The following is an 18,293-nucleotide window of genomic DNA, read 5'->3' as shown; positions in this document are numbered from 1 at the left end:
CCTAGATACAACAACCACTGTAAGCAGGGGAAACTGTTATCTTAGATTTATTAAAAGAAAAGGCTGTGGTACAAACTCTCAACTACAGGGAGATCTTTTCATAACATTTAAAAGCTGCTTGCCATTAAATGCACAGATATGTAACTGTATTAATGTATTTTAGTGCTTTTCAAATACAAAGGTCACAATTTGCTTTGAAAAGCCAACACACATTATGCAATAATGGAACAAAAACAATCCAGTAGATAAACAAATTTAGAGACAACTGTTAAGATTCAATATTGAGGAAGGGTACAAGAGGTGATCGAAGAATAACCACACCGATCCGGCCGGGTGAAGTCAAACGATGATTTTAATGAATACACGCGTGGGAAGAGAACTCTGTACGCAGACAGGAAGTAGTCTTCGACTTAATCAAAGCATGAACAGATATTTTATAGCATCAGGGTTTGTTTACTGACGCCCCTTCATGCGTCACAGATACATTTTATACATAGATCAGATCAACATCATCATGACTTTTTACCTAGAAAATCATCTTCTATTTTCATGGCTAGCCCTTCCTGTCTACCTTTCAGTTCTTGTCTTGTTCCTCTTTCTTGCCGAGACACCAAGAAACGGTTCCTCTTTTACCAAGACAATTTTGCAGTTACAGCCAAACATAACTAACCTCTCCTCTAAATAAATCTAATTTAAAGTGTGTGTGTGTGTGTGTGTGTTGACCTCACATGCTCTTCGTGTCACCTCTTCACCTACTGTCTGTGTCTCGTCCTCAAATGCTCTTTCTCAATTCACCTGTTGCACTTCTGACCTTTTACCAGACCAGAAGCTCACTGAGACTATGTGTATGTCTTCTACTAAATAAATGTTTTAATCAAGAACCTCTACTAAAACCTTAATATAAAATGATAAAGCTATCTGTTACATTGTTAAAGCCTCGTCTTAGCCTGCGGCTCAAAATAACTTCCTGCTACTTTCTGCATACAACTTCCTGTCAGCCTGCAACTCAGTCTTTCTGAAAGAGACACTGTTTAAACCTTGGAGTGCAATATCCATGCTGCAAATTATATTATTAATGCAATGACAATTATTTAACAATAGCAGTAAAATAATTTCCCTCCTCGACACTCCCCCTTTTGACCTCTGGAACACCAGAGGTCACAATACATTGTGTCCTCAGGCAGACCCTTCTCTGGTGGTCTCGAACCTCGAGATCTCCAGGATCCTCGCCCCTCCTGTGGTCGCCGAGATCTTCTGCAAAGGAAACAAAACACCTTTTCTTGCATCTCCCTAACTTATCCTATCTGGGACTCTTTAATTAAAAGCCTGATCCTAATTATCTTCTTAACTTATTGACTTGTATTTATGTATACTCTTCAACGTTACTCATCACTTTAAAATTCTTTTAAGCGCTGGTTTCACGTCCAGTTGCTCGCTCTACTTTCCCTTATCTGATCATCAACATCCTATGCACAAGTTGTCGCTGCTGCAAGTTAATCTACTCCAAAAGAAAACAACCACTTCAATCAATTAAGTTTAAGCATATAAGCAATTACTCCTGTATACATTTCATCATAGCTAAATGCTGCCTTGAAACAACTCCTATGTGTTAACACTAACTTCATTTTAAAACCTCACATTTCCTATGTTATCACCTGTTTTGGTATAACCTTTTTATTTCATTTTGCTCCCTTAATGTAACAATACCTTCTAATTCTAATGTATCAGACTTAACCAAAATATATGCTTTCCTTCCTCTTTGGTCCTTCTTTAAGTTCAGTTAAAAGCTAAATGAATTTAAGGCCTTTTGCCTGGAATCAATACTGTCATGTGTGTTTCTTAACTCTGTGTCTGTAAGCGTGTGCAATCCTTCATGAACTCATATTATCCTCACAGTAGATTGGCTAATCATAGCGCTAGCCAAAGGCTCGTGACCCTCCAGAGACAAATTTGAGCCACAACTCCTTTAAAAGCACAAAATGCAATATGTATAAAATAGTTATAACTGCACCTGAAATACAAAGTTAACATCATCATAAACATCTTATGGTCATCAAAGCAATGGGCAGGGCTGCGACCCAATTTAGCCCTGTCTGCACAAATTTTAGCCAACTTGTTTTTCAAATTTAGGTTCATCCTCTCTACCTTTCCTTGAGATTGAGGATGAAAGACCGTCCCGAACTTATGTTGCATTCCCAACATCCTCTCTACCTCTTGCAAATCTTTATTCTTGAAGTGAGTACCATTGTCTGATCTAATTCTCTTGGGAAACCCATGCCTTGGAATGTAATGATTAAGCACTTAATCACGCTTTTCGCGTCTTCACATTTGGTCGCCCATGCTTCGGGCCATCCAGTCAAAACATCCACACACACCAACAAATACCTCACCCCACCTGGGCCTGTATCAATCATGTCGGTATAATCAATCACGACCTCTTCTCCTGGCCTTCCTGGCATGAGAACCTTACCAGCTTCAGGTCTTACTGCTGGCTTTGGGTTGTGTGCCCCACAAATTAGGCACGTTCTGGCCTTTTCCAGTATCATCCTTCTCAAATCAGGATGCCACCATCGGCACAAATTTCTCTCCATCTGTTTCACTCCCACGTGACCAAGCCCGTGAGCCTCATTCACCTTTTGTTCCGCCATTTTGACCGTTAAAGCGGGACGCCCATCTGGCCCCCTCCACAAACCGCCATCTTGCCAGGCTCCTTTGTTTTCCCACACCCCCTTTTCCTCTGGGGATGTCTCCTCCTGAGCCTGTCTAACTTCTCCCATGCTGTTAGTGCTACCCTCCTCTTCTGGGGTTACCTGCACCAGTTGTCTCTGTCCTTTGTAGCCCGCTGCTTCCTTTGCGGCTTCGTCAGCTTTCTGATTTCCTCTTGCCACCATACTGTCTGCTTGTGAGTGGCCTTTGCATTTTATAATACTTACCTCGTCTGGGTCCTCCAGGGCCTTTTTGTGACAGATGGGTGCATTAGTGGCCGTTCTGAACCCGGCTCTCTTCCACTGAGCCAGTTCCACATGAGCTGCTCCAAACGCATATGCTGAGTCAGTGTAGATGTTCACTCTCATGTTTTTAGCCAACCTCAGGGCTCGAGTTAGGGCTATCACTTCAGCTCTCTGGGCCGACTGTTGTCCCTCGATTTTTCCTTCAACCTGGGCTTTCTTAATACAGTCATGTGGTTCTCCTGACCCCATTAGGTCTGCCATATTTATTCCTTCATGTGTGAATATCAGATTTGGCGCCTCTAAAATTTTGCTGAACCTTTGTTGCGTCAGTGGAGTCATTGTGAATGCCTGTGAGTTCACATAGGCCACTACACTGTGTGTAGTAAGCACTTTCAGTGGGTGTTCCCTCACTATATGTGCTGTTTTCTGAATTATCTTTGCTACTCCTGCTGCGTGTTGTGTGCATGTGGGATGCCTTGCTTCTGTTGAATTTAATCTTATGCTGACATACATAAGTACATCCCCTGGCAGTTGACATGGGGACAATGTCTCTTTCAACACCTGATTAAAAATTCCTGGTGAGAGTGCAAAGCCTTGTGGTAGGCGTGTGTACCTAAATTTGCGGCCTCTGTATGTGAATGAGAAAATGTCTCTGAGTGACTCGTGCAGTGGGAGACAAAAGAATGCATTCGCTAGGTCAATACATGTGAACCACTTTTGGTCTTCAGTTTTGTGCTTCTATTATGGTCTGTTAAATGGTATGTCATACTTCAGCCGGAACAGGACAGGCGAACAGTTAGCTAGACCCACATCTGTGGGCCCTGCGGACCACAAAGTACCAGGCAATTTTGAGAGCTCAGCTACTGCATCAGGATGATCCATTCTTTCCCTGCCATGTATTCTGGAGATTTCTTTATGTTCTAAGATCACTGCATCGTTGGACAAACAAGTTATGCGATATATTTTACATTTTGGTGCATACCAGACGTTTGGAATTTGGGTGCCTTGCCAGCATGCGTTGTCCAGCGCCCGCTTGACCATTGGTCCCAGATCTCTTGGCCCATGACCCTCGTGGACCGCCAATGTAATGTTAGGGGCTGAATCCTCTCCCACATTGTATCAAGGCAGTTGTTCATCAGTAAATTTCACAGCCGCGGCCACACCTTCTGGTCCAACATAAATGTTATGTGTTTGCACATTCCACGTCTGTCCCTCAAGATCAGACTGGAACTGTTCCCAATAGATATCGTTATCTTCCCTATCATAAAAGAGTGTAACGTGGAAAGGATCTCGCGGAGGGGAATAGACGGCCAGGCTCATTACCCAGGGTTTCCATAGCTGATAATGTCTCAAAATGCCTTCTTCCACTAGCCTCCCCCAGTAGATTTCGGCAGTGGGTTGTTCAGAGTTCTGGACTAGATATTGAGTCTTTGAAGGTGATCCCAGTTTCACAAGCAGGTCCCTGCCCATGAGATTTTCCAGGCACCTGTGAGGACACCACATATTGGTGCTTCAAAGTCTGTTTTCCCAGCTGTGTCAATGCTGGATCATCATCATTGACAGCATAGGTTCTGCCGTCCCCACGCTGTTCAGTTTCTCCGGGCTCCATCAGTATTGCTCCCCCTCCCAGCCCCAGTCGGCTACTGGGTACTGGGGGGCTGGTGCTGCATTCGGGTTTGGAGCTTGATGTGCTCCCCTGTAAGCAGCTCTTTGTCTTGGGCCTCCTCGTGCCTGGGATTGATAGCCTCGCCCCTGATAGTTCTGCGGCGGTTCAGGGCAATCTCGGGCCCAGTGTCCTTCTGCTCCACATCTCAGACACGCAGTCCAAGACACTCTGCCAGGATTCCCCGGATTCCGAGCCCTTTGTCCTCCCCTCACGGATCCACCACGCCCTCTCTGCGGTCCACCGGTCCCCCAATTCCCTACGGGTTGACGCTGCCTTGGTGCATTGGCGGGCCAACGGTCATCAGGGTAGAGACCCGGATCCTGATCTGGCCAGTCAGGCACAGGATCGGGCTGAGGCCTTGCCACCATTATAGTCTTATTTAGTTCTTTCGGTTCTTTTTTCTTCGCATTATATTTTTAGCGAGCCTCACCCAGCTGCAGCCTAAGCAGCTGCGCCTGTACTTCATCTAACTCTTTCTTTTGTTTGTTTGCCAAATCCTGTTCCTGCTGAAGTCTGTGGGTCACATGTCTCTCCCACTGCACCGAGTCTGCAACGGCAAAATCTGGGTTCTTTTCCAAGTCAACTGCAACCTGATTGGGCAGCCCTGCCAGCACTGCCGAACGAAACCACGCTCTACTTTCGCCCTCCTTCCCAATGTTCTCCCTTGGTTATTGGTGGAAGTTGTTTAACCAATGCTTCCAAATCTCTCACCTTATAGGCGCGATAAACTGGTTCGTTCTTTGGACCTGCTATTAGAGGCAGACTTAAACCAGGGTCAGGAGCTCCTTGTTCAAAACTCACTCTTCTACTCTTCCTCAACTTTCCTTTCCCCTTTGAGCTCTTAAATATGGGCTGTCTCTGTGCTTGGTCTCTCTTCACACTTCTTTTCCTCAAAATTAGGCTTGTACTTGGTTGGGGTTCAGCTCCTCCATCTTCGTCCTCCTCATCGTCTTCTTCTGATGACGTCGCACGGTCTTCATTCTCCTCTTCTGGCCCTCCCTGCATTACTCTCTGCTTTATAACCTCCAATGCCGTTAATGCCTCTATGGACGCACGTAGGGCCTCATGCATTTGTCCATACACTTCTCCTTCAGTTTTTAACACCAAGCTCAGAGGTATTTTATCACCCAGCCCTTTCTGTTGGGATATAATAGGTTTACTTACCTCAACCTCCATCGCTTGGCACTCTTTCTCTGCTGATTTTGATACTCCAGGGGAAGCCAAGCGAACAGCTTTCTTAAGCTGTTCGAGCTGATCCTTCAGAGGTTTGCATCCCCTTTTCCTACTAGGTGTCGCACCCGATCTGTCAGCCATTCTCTGAAACACAGACTTACCTCTTCCAATGGCGTTGGTCGACTCCACCTTCTTGGTCTAGGTCACCCAGACACGCCTAACTTTCGGTTTCAGTCTTCGTCTCGCTGTTCTCGCAACCACTGGCTCCTCTTCCCCTGCTCGGTGATACACAAGGTTTAACCCAGCACTTTAGACGCTGTCCTCGCGTTCTCAAGCGTTGACACTCAATCAAAATTATTCGCCCTCAAAGTGTTAATATATGACACCAGCAACCCTTATGCGCAACGCGCTCACCTCCGTATACTTACCTCTCCAATAGTTCCTCGGATTAGTGTTTTTTCATTTATTTTAAACCCATTAACGGCGCTGCGCGTCCCTTATATACTTTACAGCAACACACCCTCAAGGGTCCCTCAACTTGTCCCGTACTAATAAGTCTAAAACCAAGAAATCACCTTTATGACATTATGTCAAAGCTTTCTCCATGTTGCACAGCCTGCCACAGGTCTAACAAAAAAATCGCTGCCCGAGAAGGCTCCCACATATCAAGGTGGTCGTTTTCACAAACTTCCAGCAGACCCTCAAATAAACAAAAACAACGACCCAGGCAGGCTTCCAGTTCAGCCTCCTCAATTTCTATGCACACTGAAAACTCATGGGGAGATTCTTCTGTCTCCCCGTGTCCTACACAATTCACCTCCAAATGATCCCCTACAATTGAAATTTCAGTGTGGAATGACGCAGAGATTAACATTTCCTTATTTATTCACTATATGTAACCTGAATTTTCTCTCTCTTATCAAATAACAAAGGTTATCTTTACAATTTGTTATTGAACTACTAATTAAGTTGCTTTTTATGGTGTCAGTGATAAACTGCCCCTAAAAAGTCCACTTTATTGCGTGCTCATTGAGTTACTCCTATCAAAACTATTTAACAAGTTCAATTTACACATACTCATTAATCTGTCACGCTTATTAGTGGCTCATGGTTGCTTAAAGCCTATGTCTGACTTGACCACAGAGTTAGAGCATCATTCAATCCTCTCAGGATGACCACTCCACTTACTCTGCATCCAGTCAGCTCATGAATTAACAACCCTTGCAGACTGTAACCCTTTTATTTTTTGTTTATGCCTTCAAATCCACCTTAAATCTTCTTTACCTAACCGTTGGTTTTAAACACAAACAATTCTTATATTCTATTTTGAAACGCTGTCACCATTCATATATTTACAATGTTGTTATTTACTAAGCCAGCATTTTAACTGCAGACATTTATCCACATTTGCAAACAATAGTTATAGAGCTGAATGACACACAAAACCGAAAGCATAGTCCTCTCATGCGCTCTGCATCAGCTGCCTCATTTGCATGCACACACACTCTTCATCTAAGAATAGCAGCAGGCAGTCAGTGCATTGCTGACTCGACCCACAGAAATCTTTTTTTAATACAGAGACGTCTTATATTTACAACTGCACAGATTTTATGCCTTTTAACACCTACCGAATTTCGAAAAATTTAAGTTAACGGTCTAACCGATAAAAGTCCAACTTTTTTGTAATCAATTAACCAGTATCTGTCCAACAGTTTCTGGCCTCATCTCTAAAGTCCCTAACTCAATTTAAAAGTGTCCAACACCCAAGGTCCAACCTTTGCTGCCCAAAAAAGCGCAGATACCGTTCCAAACGGTAAGGAGATTCTAACTCCTAGTTATTCTGGAGTGCCCCAAGCTCCACAGTGACCAACTGACTATCCCTCTTCGAGGACAATGCATAAGCGTCCTTTGCATTGGCAAGCGTTACCTCTGAGCACTGCGCTTCCTACCAGTCCAACTGGCGTTCTTGAGTAATTTATAATACTTTGGAACAACAATAAAACACCCAACAAAGTGTAAGACTGAAGCAGGTCCAACCTTATAACCAAAAAATAACCAGATTCCCTAACATACTAAACGGTCCAACCGCATTCAATCATTACCAGCAGTCCAACTGCTTTAAATCCTCAGTACTGTCATGACATTCTCATCAAAATCAAAACAGACATCCACCAGTAACTTCAGTGAGTAGACTTAAATTTTATCATATCCAATTTGGCACACTTTGGAAATAATTCAACAGGTAGTGCCTTACCTTTTGGATAAGCCGGCTTATGCCCACTCACTTAGACCACTGGAATTCACGTCTGCCCGTCAGACCACCCAAGACCCCGGATTTCTCCGTCCAAACCTCCAACTCTCCCTCCTCAATAACCGGACGAAGCCCCCAAATGTTAAGATTCAATATTGAGGAAGGGTACAAGAGGTGATCGAAGAATAACCACACCGATCCGGCCGGGTGAAGTCAAACGATGATTTTAATGAATACACGCGTGGGAAGAGAACTCTGTACGCAGACAGGAAGTAGTCTTCGACTTAATCAAAGCATGAACAGATATTTTATAGCATCAGGGTTTGTTTACTGACGCCCCTTCATGCGTCACAGATACATTTTATACATAGATCAGATCAACATCATCATGACTTTTTACCTAGAAAATCATCTTCTATTTTCATGGCTAGCCCTTCCTGTCTACCTTTCAGTTCTTGTCTTGTTCCTCTTTCTTGCCGAGACACCAAGAAACGGTTCCTCTTTTACCAAGACAATTTTGCAGTTACAGCCAAACATAACTAACCTCTCCTCTAAATAAATCTAATTTAAAGTGTGTGTGTGTGTGTGTGTGTTGACCTCACATGCTCTTCGTGTCACCTCTTCACCTACTGTCTGTGTCTCGTCCTCAAATGCTCTTTCTCAATTCACCTGTTGCACTTCTGACCTTTTACCAGACCAGAAGCTCACTGAGACTATGTGTATGTCTTCTACTAAATAAATGTTTTAATCAAGAACCTCTACTAAAACCTTAATATAAAATGATAAAGCTATCTGTTACATTGTTAAAGCCTCGTCTTAGCCTGCGGCTCAAAATAACTTCCTGCTACTTTCTGCATACAACTTCCTGTCAGCCTGCAACTCAGTCTTTCTGAAAGAGACACTGTTTAAACCTTGGAGTGCAATATCCATGCTGCAAATTATATTATTAATGCAATGACAATTATTTAACAATAGCAGTAAAATAATTTCCCTCCTCGACACAACCAAGGTGGAAGACATATAGGCATAATGTGACAAAAAAGAGGGTTTATTGAGCCAAATGCAAAACTCACGATGAGGAAACACGGAGTCAGGCACAGGAAAAGAGGACAGTATATACACTGGGATACCTGCAAAAGAGAGACAGGTTGGAGCAAAGTACAGGTGCAGATGCTGAGAGTGTGTTTGGTTGGTGAGAGATGAGCTGATTGGACGGTATGTACGTGTCAGGACTGGTGACTTTTTGAGTTGTTACTGGGTGGTATTGCTGCGGTTGGTTGTTCTCAGATTAAGTATTTGGATTAACCCTTTAAAACTGGTAACTACTTTTAAGTAGTTTAAATAGTTACTGGTGTATATCTATAAGTTTTCTGGGATGCTTAGAACTCAAATTACACTGTTGGAAATGCTTTGTCATGTTTCGACTGTGTGGAGGCAGGAGAAGGACCCAAACCCACAACTCACTACGTAGGAATGAAACTCAAAAAGCTGCTTTATTGCAGAATAGCGCGAAAAATATAACAAAACTATACTGGGACATGGCTAAACTGACACAAAGGGAAACGGCCATGAGGGAGACTACGACACTGACAAAGAGAAACACAGGGCTTAAATACACTGAGGGATAACAAGGGAATGAGACACAGAAGGAGAGCACAGCTGGGAGTAATCAGGCTGGATGAGACAAGGGAAGCAAAACTAGAAACACTGACATGAGACACGAACCTTCAAAGCAAAACAGGCAACACACTGACTGAACTCTAGACATGTAAACTTAAGAGAAAATGGGGAGACAGAACATAGGAACCTGAAACATGGTACAGAAAGGCACAGTAGACACAACATGGAACACAGTGAAGCCATATTTCAAGAACTAAACCTATGATAACCATAACTGAAACCTAGGGAAATAATAACTATAAAGATCAAAACAGCACAACCCACCTGAACATAATGAACTCGCAGGGAAAGAGTAAAACTAAATACAGTGACCATAGAAACGCAAGACCTCTTCAAAATAAAACAGGAAACATGAGACACAGACATGACAACCTGAACTTGACAACGCAAGACACAGACGTGGACCACATGAAGGGCAAGGGTGACTTAACAGGGGTTGGAAGACAAAAGGGGAATCTAATAACAAAGAACTATACCAACTATAAAATTAACTTAGAAAACCTAAAGGGCTTAAACATAACAGGAATGTAAATTAATACTCAAAACGCTGGGTCAAAAGCCCCAGGATCGTGACACTTTATTACAAATTTGGATTATAATATTTATTTTTATTTTTCCTGCAGTACATAAAAATTGGTGTATGTCAAAAATCAGACCCAAAAGCAGCGCACATTTCGGTGCTTTATTTTGGTGCCTTTTTTTCCCTGAGATGTCAGAATTCTAGCCAATAATTTTACCTTTGCCAGGATAGTAGGCGGGCCCAGGTACATATGTTATTTTAGAGCAGAGTTACAGATTAAAAATGCCCAAGGCAAAGCGATCAAAAGTCTGGCTATACTTCACAGCAAAAGATGCAAACTCAGCAGCCTGCAACAAGTGCTTTAAGGTGATACTGTGATACTGTGCAAAGGAGGTAACACCTCAAATCTGATGACAAACCTTTAAAAAAAAAAAAAAAGCTGAGGAATGAGTCTTTAGTTAGGAGTAAAGGATGAAGCTGCTAGGTGGGTTTTTGACTGGGGGATTTATAGAAATTAACATCTAGTTGAGCTGGACTATGGTCTGAGATAGAGTTGTATGGGCAATCTAAAACCTTGGGAAGAATTCTATTATCTACAACAAAAAAAATCTATCCGTGAGTATGACCAGTGTACTGGTGAGAAGAATGAGAATTGTTTAGATGTAGGATTTTTATTCCTCCAGGGGTCAAAAAAGTGTAAGATTGCAAAAAGAATTGCAGAACTTTTGCTGTCAGCTTTTGCATTTGATCTGTCAAGTTGAGGATTAAGCACACAGTTAAAGTCACCACCCAATATCAAATGGGACTCTGTTAAATCTGGGAGGTTCTTTAAAAAAGTACTATAAAATTTAGGTCATCCCAGTTTGGTCCTTATACATTTGAAAGAGTTACTTGTTTCCTATACAAACTGCCCTGTATAATAATACATCTCCCTCTGGTATCCGCTACAGTTGATAGTGGAATAAATGGAATGCCCTTCCTAATTAGAATAGCAACACCACGTGATCTATCCTCAAATTTTTATGCTAAATACTAAAGTTTAATTTGTTCACTTGATCGGAGGTGTGTTTCCTGCAGATATACAACAATGATTTTAAATGAATAAATACCCTTGTGCATTTAACCGGATTATTTATACCTTTAACATCCCAACTTAACCAAAAACAATGGTCTCTGAGCAAATACTCTATTTCTGAGAGACAAATCAAACCCAAGGAATGAAATTAACTCTTATGTGGGAGGCCTTAAAAGCCTATCTTCGAGGCCAGATAATTTCATATGCAACCTTTTAAAAAAAAGAAATACTTAAAACAAATGAACAACCTAGCCAACAGTCTAAGCAGCTTGGAAAGAAAAGCGTCTGGACTTCTTTAAGTTGCTTGAAGATGTTTCACCTCTCATCCGAGAAGCTTCTTCAATTCTAAGATAAAATGGCGGAGAGTCCCAGATTTAAATGCAGTGGGAATAACCCTCCAAAGTGGGACAAAAGGACCCCTGATGATCCTCTACCTAATCACATGAGCCAAGATGTGAAACAGGGGGGTGTCACAATCAGCCAGGGTTTTGGGTGAAACCTGTCCCCACCCTATCATGCAAGCAACATAACGAAGTCCAGACGCTTTTCTTTCCAAGCTCCTTCTTATACTACGATGACTGAGAACCTTCACAGATAACCTAGCTAACAGTATAAAAGAGATTGATTGCTTATATGTAGAAAATCCAACACCAGACCTCTATAAGAGAAAATTATTACTAAACAAAATCCTGTCCATTCAGCAAAAGAGAGCATTTATTTTTCAAATCAAGGCAAAAGTTCTAGGAGCATGGGGAAAGAGCCAGAAAAATCTTGACACATCAAATTAAGCAATCCATATCAGTTAACACAATTTCTGAAATCTGTAAAACCTCTGGAGAAAAGACGTCCGATCTGAAAACTATTAATGACCAGTTTAAAATGTTCTATTCCAATCTTAACGCTTCAGATCCAGTTGATATGCATGGGCAGGGGAACAATATGAGAACAATATGAAGAGTTGGACAGCACCAGGCCCTGGCACAAATGAACCAGCTGCTAGTTGACGAGAGACACCCGCAAAACGCAAAGCACCAGCTACTGGCAGACCAGTATCTCCCCCAGGTGCAGGCTGTGTAAAGATGTCTCTGAGACAATCCAGCATCTAACAGCAGGGTGCAAGATGCTAGCAGGCAGGGCATACATGCAACGCCATAACCAGGTGGCCGGCATAGTGTACAGGAACATCTGTGCCGAGTATAACCTGGAAGTCCCGGGGTCAAAATGGGAGATGCCCCCAAGGGTGGTGGAGAATGACCGAGCTAAGATCCTGTGGGACTTCCAGATACAGACGGACAAAATGGTGGTGGCTAACCAACCGGACATAGTGGTGGTAGACAAACAGAAGAAGACGGCCGTAGTGATCGATGTAGCGGTTCGGAATGACAGCAACATCAGGAAGAAGGAACACGAGAAGCTGGAGAAATACCAAGGGCTCAGAGAAAAGCTCGAGAAGATGTGGAGGGTGAAGGTGGTCCCAGTGGTAATCAGAGCACTAGGTGCAATGACTCCCAAGCTAGGCGAGTGGCTCCAGCAGATCCCGGGAACAACATCGGAGATCTCTGTCCAGAAGAGCGCAGTCCTAGGAACAGCTAAGATACTGCGCAGGACCCTCAAGCTCCCAGGCCTCTGGTAGAGGACCCGAGCTTGAAGGATTGACTGCCCTTGACCGGCGAGTGGGGAATTTTATACATACAGTGGGGCAAAAAAGTATTTAGTCAGCCACCGATTGTGCAAGTTCCCCCACTTAAAATGATGACAGAGGTCAGTAATTTGCACCAGAGGTACACTTCAACTGTGAGAGACAGAATGTGAAAAAAAAAATCCATGAATTCACATGGTAGGATTTGTAAAGAATTTATTCGTAAATTAGGGTGGAAAATAAGTATTTGGTCACCTCAAACATGGAAAATCTCTGGCTCTCACAGACCTGTAACGTCTTCTGTAAGACGCTTTTCTGTCCCCCACTCGTTACCTGTATGAATGGCACCTGTTTGAACTCATCATCTGTATAAAAGACACCTGTCCACAGCCTCAAACAGTCAGACTCCAAACTCCGCCATGGCCAAGACCAAAGAGCTTTCAAAGGACACCAGGAAAAGTATTGTAGACCTGCACCAGACTGGGAAGAGTGACTCTACAATAGGCAAGCAGCTTGGTGTGAAAAAATCAACTGTGGGAGCAATCATCAGAAAATGGAAGACATACAAGACCACTGAAAATCTCCCACGATCTGGGGCTCCACGCAAGATCTCATCCCGTGGGGTCAAAATGATCATGAGAACAGTGAGCAAAGATCCCAGAACCACACGGGGGGACCTGGTGAATGACCTGCAGAGAGCTGGGACCAAAGTAACAAAGGTCACCATCAGTAACACACTACAACGGCAGGGAATCAAATCCCGCAGTGCCAGACGTGTTCCGCTGCTGAAGCCAGTGCATGTCCAGGCCCGTCTGAAGTTTGCCAGAGAGCACATGGATGATACAGCAGAGGATTGGGAGAATGTCATGTGGTCAGATGAAACCAAAGTAGAACTTTTTGGTATAAACTCAACTCGTCGTGTTTGGAGGACGAAGAATACTGAGTTGCATCCCAGGAACACCATACCTACTGTGAAGCATGGGGGTGGAAACATCATGCTATGGGGCTGTTTTTCTGCCAAGGGGACAGGACGACTGATCCGTGTTAAGGACAGAATGAATGGGGCCATGTATCGTGAGATTTTGAGCCAAAACCTCCTTCCATCAGTGAGAACTTTGAAGATGAAACGAGGCTGGGTCTTCCAACATGACAATGATCCAAAACACACCGCCCGGGCAACAAAGGAGTGGCTCCGTAAGAAGCATTTGAAAGTCCTGGAGTGGCCTAGCCAGTCTCCAGACCTCAACCCCATAGAAAATCTGTGGCGGGAGTTGAAAGTCCGTGTTGCTCGGCGACAGCCCCAAAACATCACTGCTCTCGAGAAGATCTGCATGGAGGAATGGGCCAAAATACCAGCTACTGTGTGTGCAAACCTGGTAAAGACCTATAGTAAACGTTTGACCTCTGTTATTGCCAACAAAGGTTATATTACAAAGTATTGAGTTGTATTTTTGTTATTGACCAAATACTTATTTTCCACCCTGATTTACGAATAAATTCTTTACAAATCCTACCATGTGAATTCATGGATTTTTTTTCACATTCTGTCTCTCACAGTTGAAGTGTACCTCTGGTGCAAATTACTGACCTCTGTCATCATTTTAGGTGGGGGAACTTGCACAATCGGTGGCTGACTAAATACTTTTTTGCCCCACTGTATATATATATATATATACACACAGACACACACAGTGGAACCCCGACTTACGCAAGTTTCACGCAAGTTACAAAGGCACTGAATGGCAATATTTCTGCTTGTGTTCCGGCAAAATGCCCGAGTAACGAAATCCGCTGGCTCTGATTGGCTGAGCCTAGAATGCCCATAATGCCTTCCGAATCATGTGACAATCCCTTGGTTTCTGTACTTGCGTTTTGCTGCGCCTTCGTAACTTGAATTTTTTGTTAAATGGGGTATTCGTAAGTCGGGGTTCCACTGTACACTAGTCCCTTAATAGTTTCAACATGAAATATTGAAAAAACTAATATATGGTCCACTGATCGTGTGACAGATGCAGACATTTCTCTGTGTGCACGTGGTGAAATCTGCTGTTAAATCAGAACATGAAAAGGTTATAGGTGACATTAAAACCCATGAAAACAAAGCTGCATTCACTCAGAGGTCAGGGGTTATGTACAGTACCCACACTGACACAAAGGATAAAAAAAGAGCAGCAAAGGCAAGGGGGGGGGGGGGGGGTCATTTCCAGCTAAATAGAACAATAGAAGAATATAAAGACAATGAAGGTCAGTTTGAATCACTCATATTTTGTTCAATTCAGTGTACTGACAGATCCAGGATCAGCCCAAATCATCAGCAGTTTGATCCACGTATGGGCTGAAGTGTATTTGTATATGAGAGCCATGTAATGTCCATGTGTGCATGCTGAAAGAGACTGTGCTGGTCTGACCCCCCTCCTCCTTTCAGGGTGGAGCCTGCTGGAGTCCGATGGTTGAGACCAGGTCTGAGGAAGTGTAAGTGTGTTTTTAATGTGATTCATGAAAACAAAGCAGCACACATTCAACCATCTTCAAACTGTCACATCACTCACTCACATCTCTGATGTCAGGAGTCATCATCAAAGTGTCAATCAATGAACAGATGATGGATCAATAACTGCAGCTGGATTGTGTTTGTTCTCTCCATCAGATTCCTGCCAACTCACAATCGACACAAACACAGTTCACACAAACCTCCAACTATCTGACAACAACAGGAAGGTGACACATGTGAAGGAGGTTCAGTCATATCCTGATCATCCAGACAGATTTGATTATTTCTGCCAGCTGCTGTGTAGAAATGGTCTGACTGGTCGCTGTTACTGGGAGGTCGAGTGGAGAGGAAGGGTTGATATAGCAGTGAGTTACAGAAGAATTAGAAGGAAACGAGAGTGTCAATTATCAAAATCTGGTATGTTTGCTACGCTTGCCAGTTTCTATTCCCCATACTGTATGTTTGGACACAATGATCTGTCCTGGAGTCTGTGCTGCTCTGATGATGGTCCTCATTCCGTCTGGCACAATAAGTGGGATACATCCATCTCCTCCTCCTCCTCCTCCTCCTCCTCCTCCTCCTCCTCCTCCTCCTCCTCTGTCTCTAACAGAGTAGCAGTGTATGTGGACTGTCCTGCTGGCACTCTGTCCTTCTACAGAGTCTCCTCTGACACTCTGATCCACCTCCACACCTTCAACACCACATTCACTGAAACTCTTTATCCTGGGTTTTGGTTCAGGTCCCCTTGTTCCTCAGTGTCCCTGTGCTGAGTTGAGTGTAAAGAGTGTCCTCCTGTTAGAGAAACATTGTTATCATTTTACAAAAAATAAAACGGCTAAACATGAGAGGCTTTTGGACAAAGTTTGTGCTCTCCATTCTTTAAGCACCGGCACAGTTTCAAAAGTACTGGTTTTGCACTGGTATCGGATAAAATCTAAACGATACCCGTCCCTACTCTCACCTAGTGATGGTGAGGTGAAGCCTCGTGATGAACTGAAGTTTTCCATCCAACTGGGGCCCGTTCTTCGTACCTCGCTAAGTAAGTTAGCTGGATTTGATTGTTGACGATTTCGCGTGATCTTGGATCGTTCGGTTCTCTGAAGCTCATCCGGGACTTGCTGTCATAGCAACAGATCCGTAAGCGTAAACCTGCTTGGGAGCAGGTTTACTTTATGTAAACAGGATTAGATCGCGGGAACTCAGGTATGTCCACTTCATGTATACGAAAGCAACAGCGATATTTTACCACTGTTTTACCATAAATAAATATTATCAATGTAACTAAAGATAATGCATATTTGATTCTTTCATTGATGTCACACAGATACATACAGGTCATTTCCTAAAAAAGGGAAATGTACTATTAACATTCTATTACATGTATGTGATTATTATTATTATTTGATTATTTCAGATGTAATTCATATTTTAGAGGAATGTATTTAGGAGATCAGGAGATTATTGATCAGAATTCAGTGTATACAAGCAGAAAAATGTTATTTTATAAATTACCGTGTTTTATTTTCCACAATAAAACACATTACCGTTTTGATGTTTTCTTTGTGAAATTGATTCATTTTACTCAGAAAATAAGTTAAATTCATTTCATTTTCTCTTATTATTCAGAGACTTATTTTATATCAATTATTTCTTTTGGTAAAGTTGGGCAATTTCAACCTTCAGTTTGAGATTTTGACCCTAAATCCAACACATATTTACAGTTTAAATCTATTAATATCTACTTTTGTTTTCTATTTGAATTTAATTAACATTTTCTCTACATTTTACATAAATCTTTTGAAATTAAAATCTACTTAATTATTTCAAGTGTCACTTTGTTGCCATAACTTTTTTTAAGTAACCTCTAGTCACAGTTTTTACAGTGTAGTAATAGTAAATTACTTCATGTAATCAAGATGAGAGACCACGGCTATAAAAGCGAAGGTGGATTTGGGAAGCCTGTCGCAGCCATGTCCTGTCCATATACGCGAGCCACCCATTGAGGAAGGTGCAAGATTGATAAGGAGAGTCCTCAGAATCCAGCGTATATTGCGGGACAGACAGGATCCTTTAGCTCAGCGCGACAGTGTGCTCATAGAGAGATATCGATTTTCCCGTGAGGGTATCATTTACTTAACCAACTTGTTGACGAGGGGGTGCAGGACCACCACCTGTCTTTTTTTGCTCTGCCCTTTTCTTGGTTACTGTTATAAACAAACAAACAGATTATTTCAGGGTCTCTTTCCAAGAGACGAAAAGCAATATAAGTGATAAATATTACCATTCTGTGGAATATTCTTATATTTCACTTTTACTTGTTCCCATGTTCTAGTGGGTCCTGTCGTGGCTCTAATGTGAAAGAGGATATAATATAATATAATATAATATAATATAATGTAGTATAATATAATAAATTTACCCTACCGCCTACTGGTGTTGGCCAGAGGGGCCGATGGCGCGATATGGCAGCCTGGCTTCTGTCAGTCTGCCCCAGGGCAGCTGTGGTTACAACCGTAGCTGCCTCCACCAGTGTGTGAATGTGAGAGTGAATGAATAGTGGCATTGTAAAGCGCTTTAGGTGCCTTGAAAAGCGCTATATAAATCCAATCCATTATTATTATTATTATTATTATTATTATTATTATTATTATTATTATTATTATTATTAAATTACCGACCAATCAAAGGGTTGCCGATCAATGTTTCTACTATCGATGCGTAGCCCCTGTTGAGCCACCCAGTGATCTCACATTACTTCATCCAGCTATACTAATCGTCAACAACAGGTGTGTTCGGAGAACCGGAATAGCGAGCTCAGAGTTAGCGCGATGATTTGATCTTGGATGT

General features: G+C 42.6%; 2 protein-coding genes across 2 annotated transcripts in view; one reads left to right on the top strand and one right to left on the bottom strand.

Annotated features, from left to right (window-relative positions):
* Positions 1-17,627, top strand: part of LOC113019580 (protein NLRC3-like) — a 30,420-nt gene extending 12,793 nt beyond the window's left edge. The window contains exons 7-8 of the mRNA XM_080296194.1: positions 15,381-15,427; positions 15,603-17,627. Of these exons, the coding sequence (XP_080152320.1) occupies positions 15,381-15,427; positions 15,603-16,216 (661 nt within the window). The 3' untranslated portion in view covers positions 16,217-17,627. The remainder of the gene's footprint in view (positions 1-15,380; positions 15,428-15,602) is intronic.
* LOC113032057 (uncharacterized) lies at positions 335-3,469 on the bottom strand. Its single transcript, XM_080299432.1, has 2 exons — positions 2,212-3,469; positions 335-2,145 (listed from the first exon to the last, which is right to left on the bottom strand). The coding sequence occupies exons 1-2, from the start codon at positions 3,462-3,464 to the stop codon at positions 2,142-2,144; spliced, it is 1,257 nt and encodes a 418-aa protein (XP_080155558.1). The 5' UTR covers positions 3,465-3,469; the 3' UTR covers positions 335-2,141.
* Positions 17,628-18,293: the final 666 nt, after the last annotated feature.

The sequence above is a fragment of the Astatotilapia calliptera genome, chromosome 3, assembly GCF_964374335.1.
Source record: "Astatotilapia calliptera chromosome 3, fAstCal68.1, whole genome shotgun sequence".
NCBI lineage: Eukaryota > Metazoa > Chordata > Actinopteri > Cichliformes > Cichlidae > Astatotilapia > Astatotilapia calliptera.
This window is presented reverse-complemented; position numbering and strand designations above follow the sequence as displayed.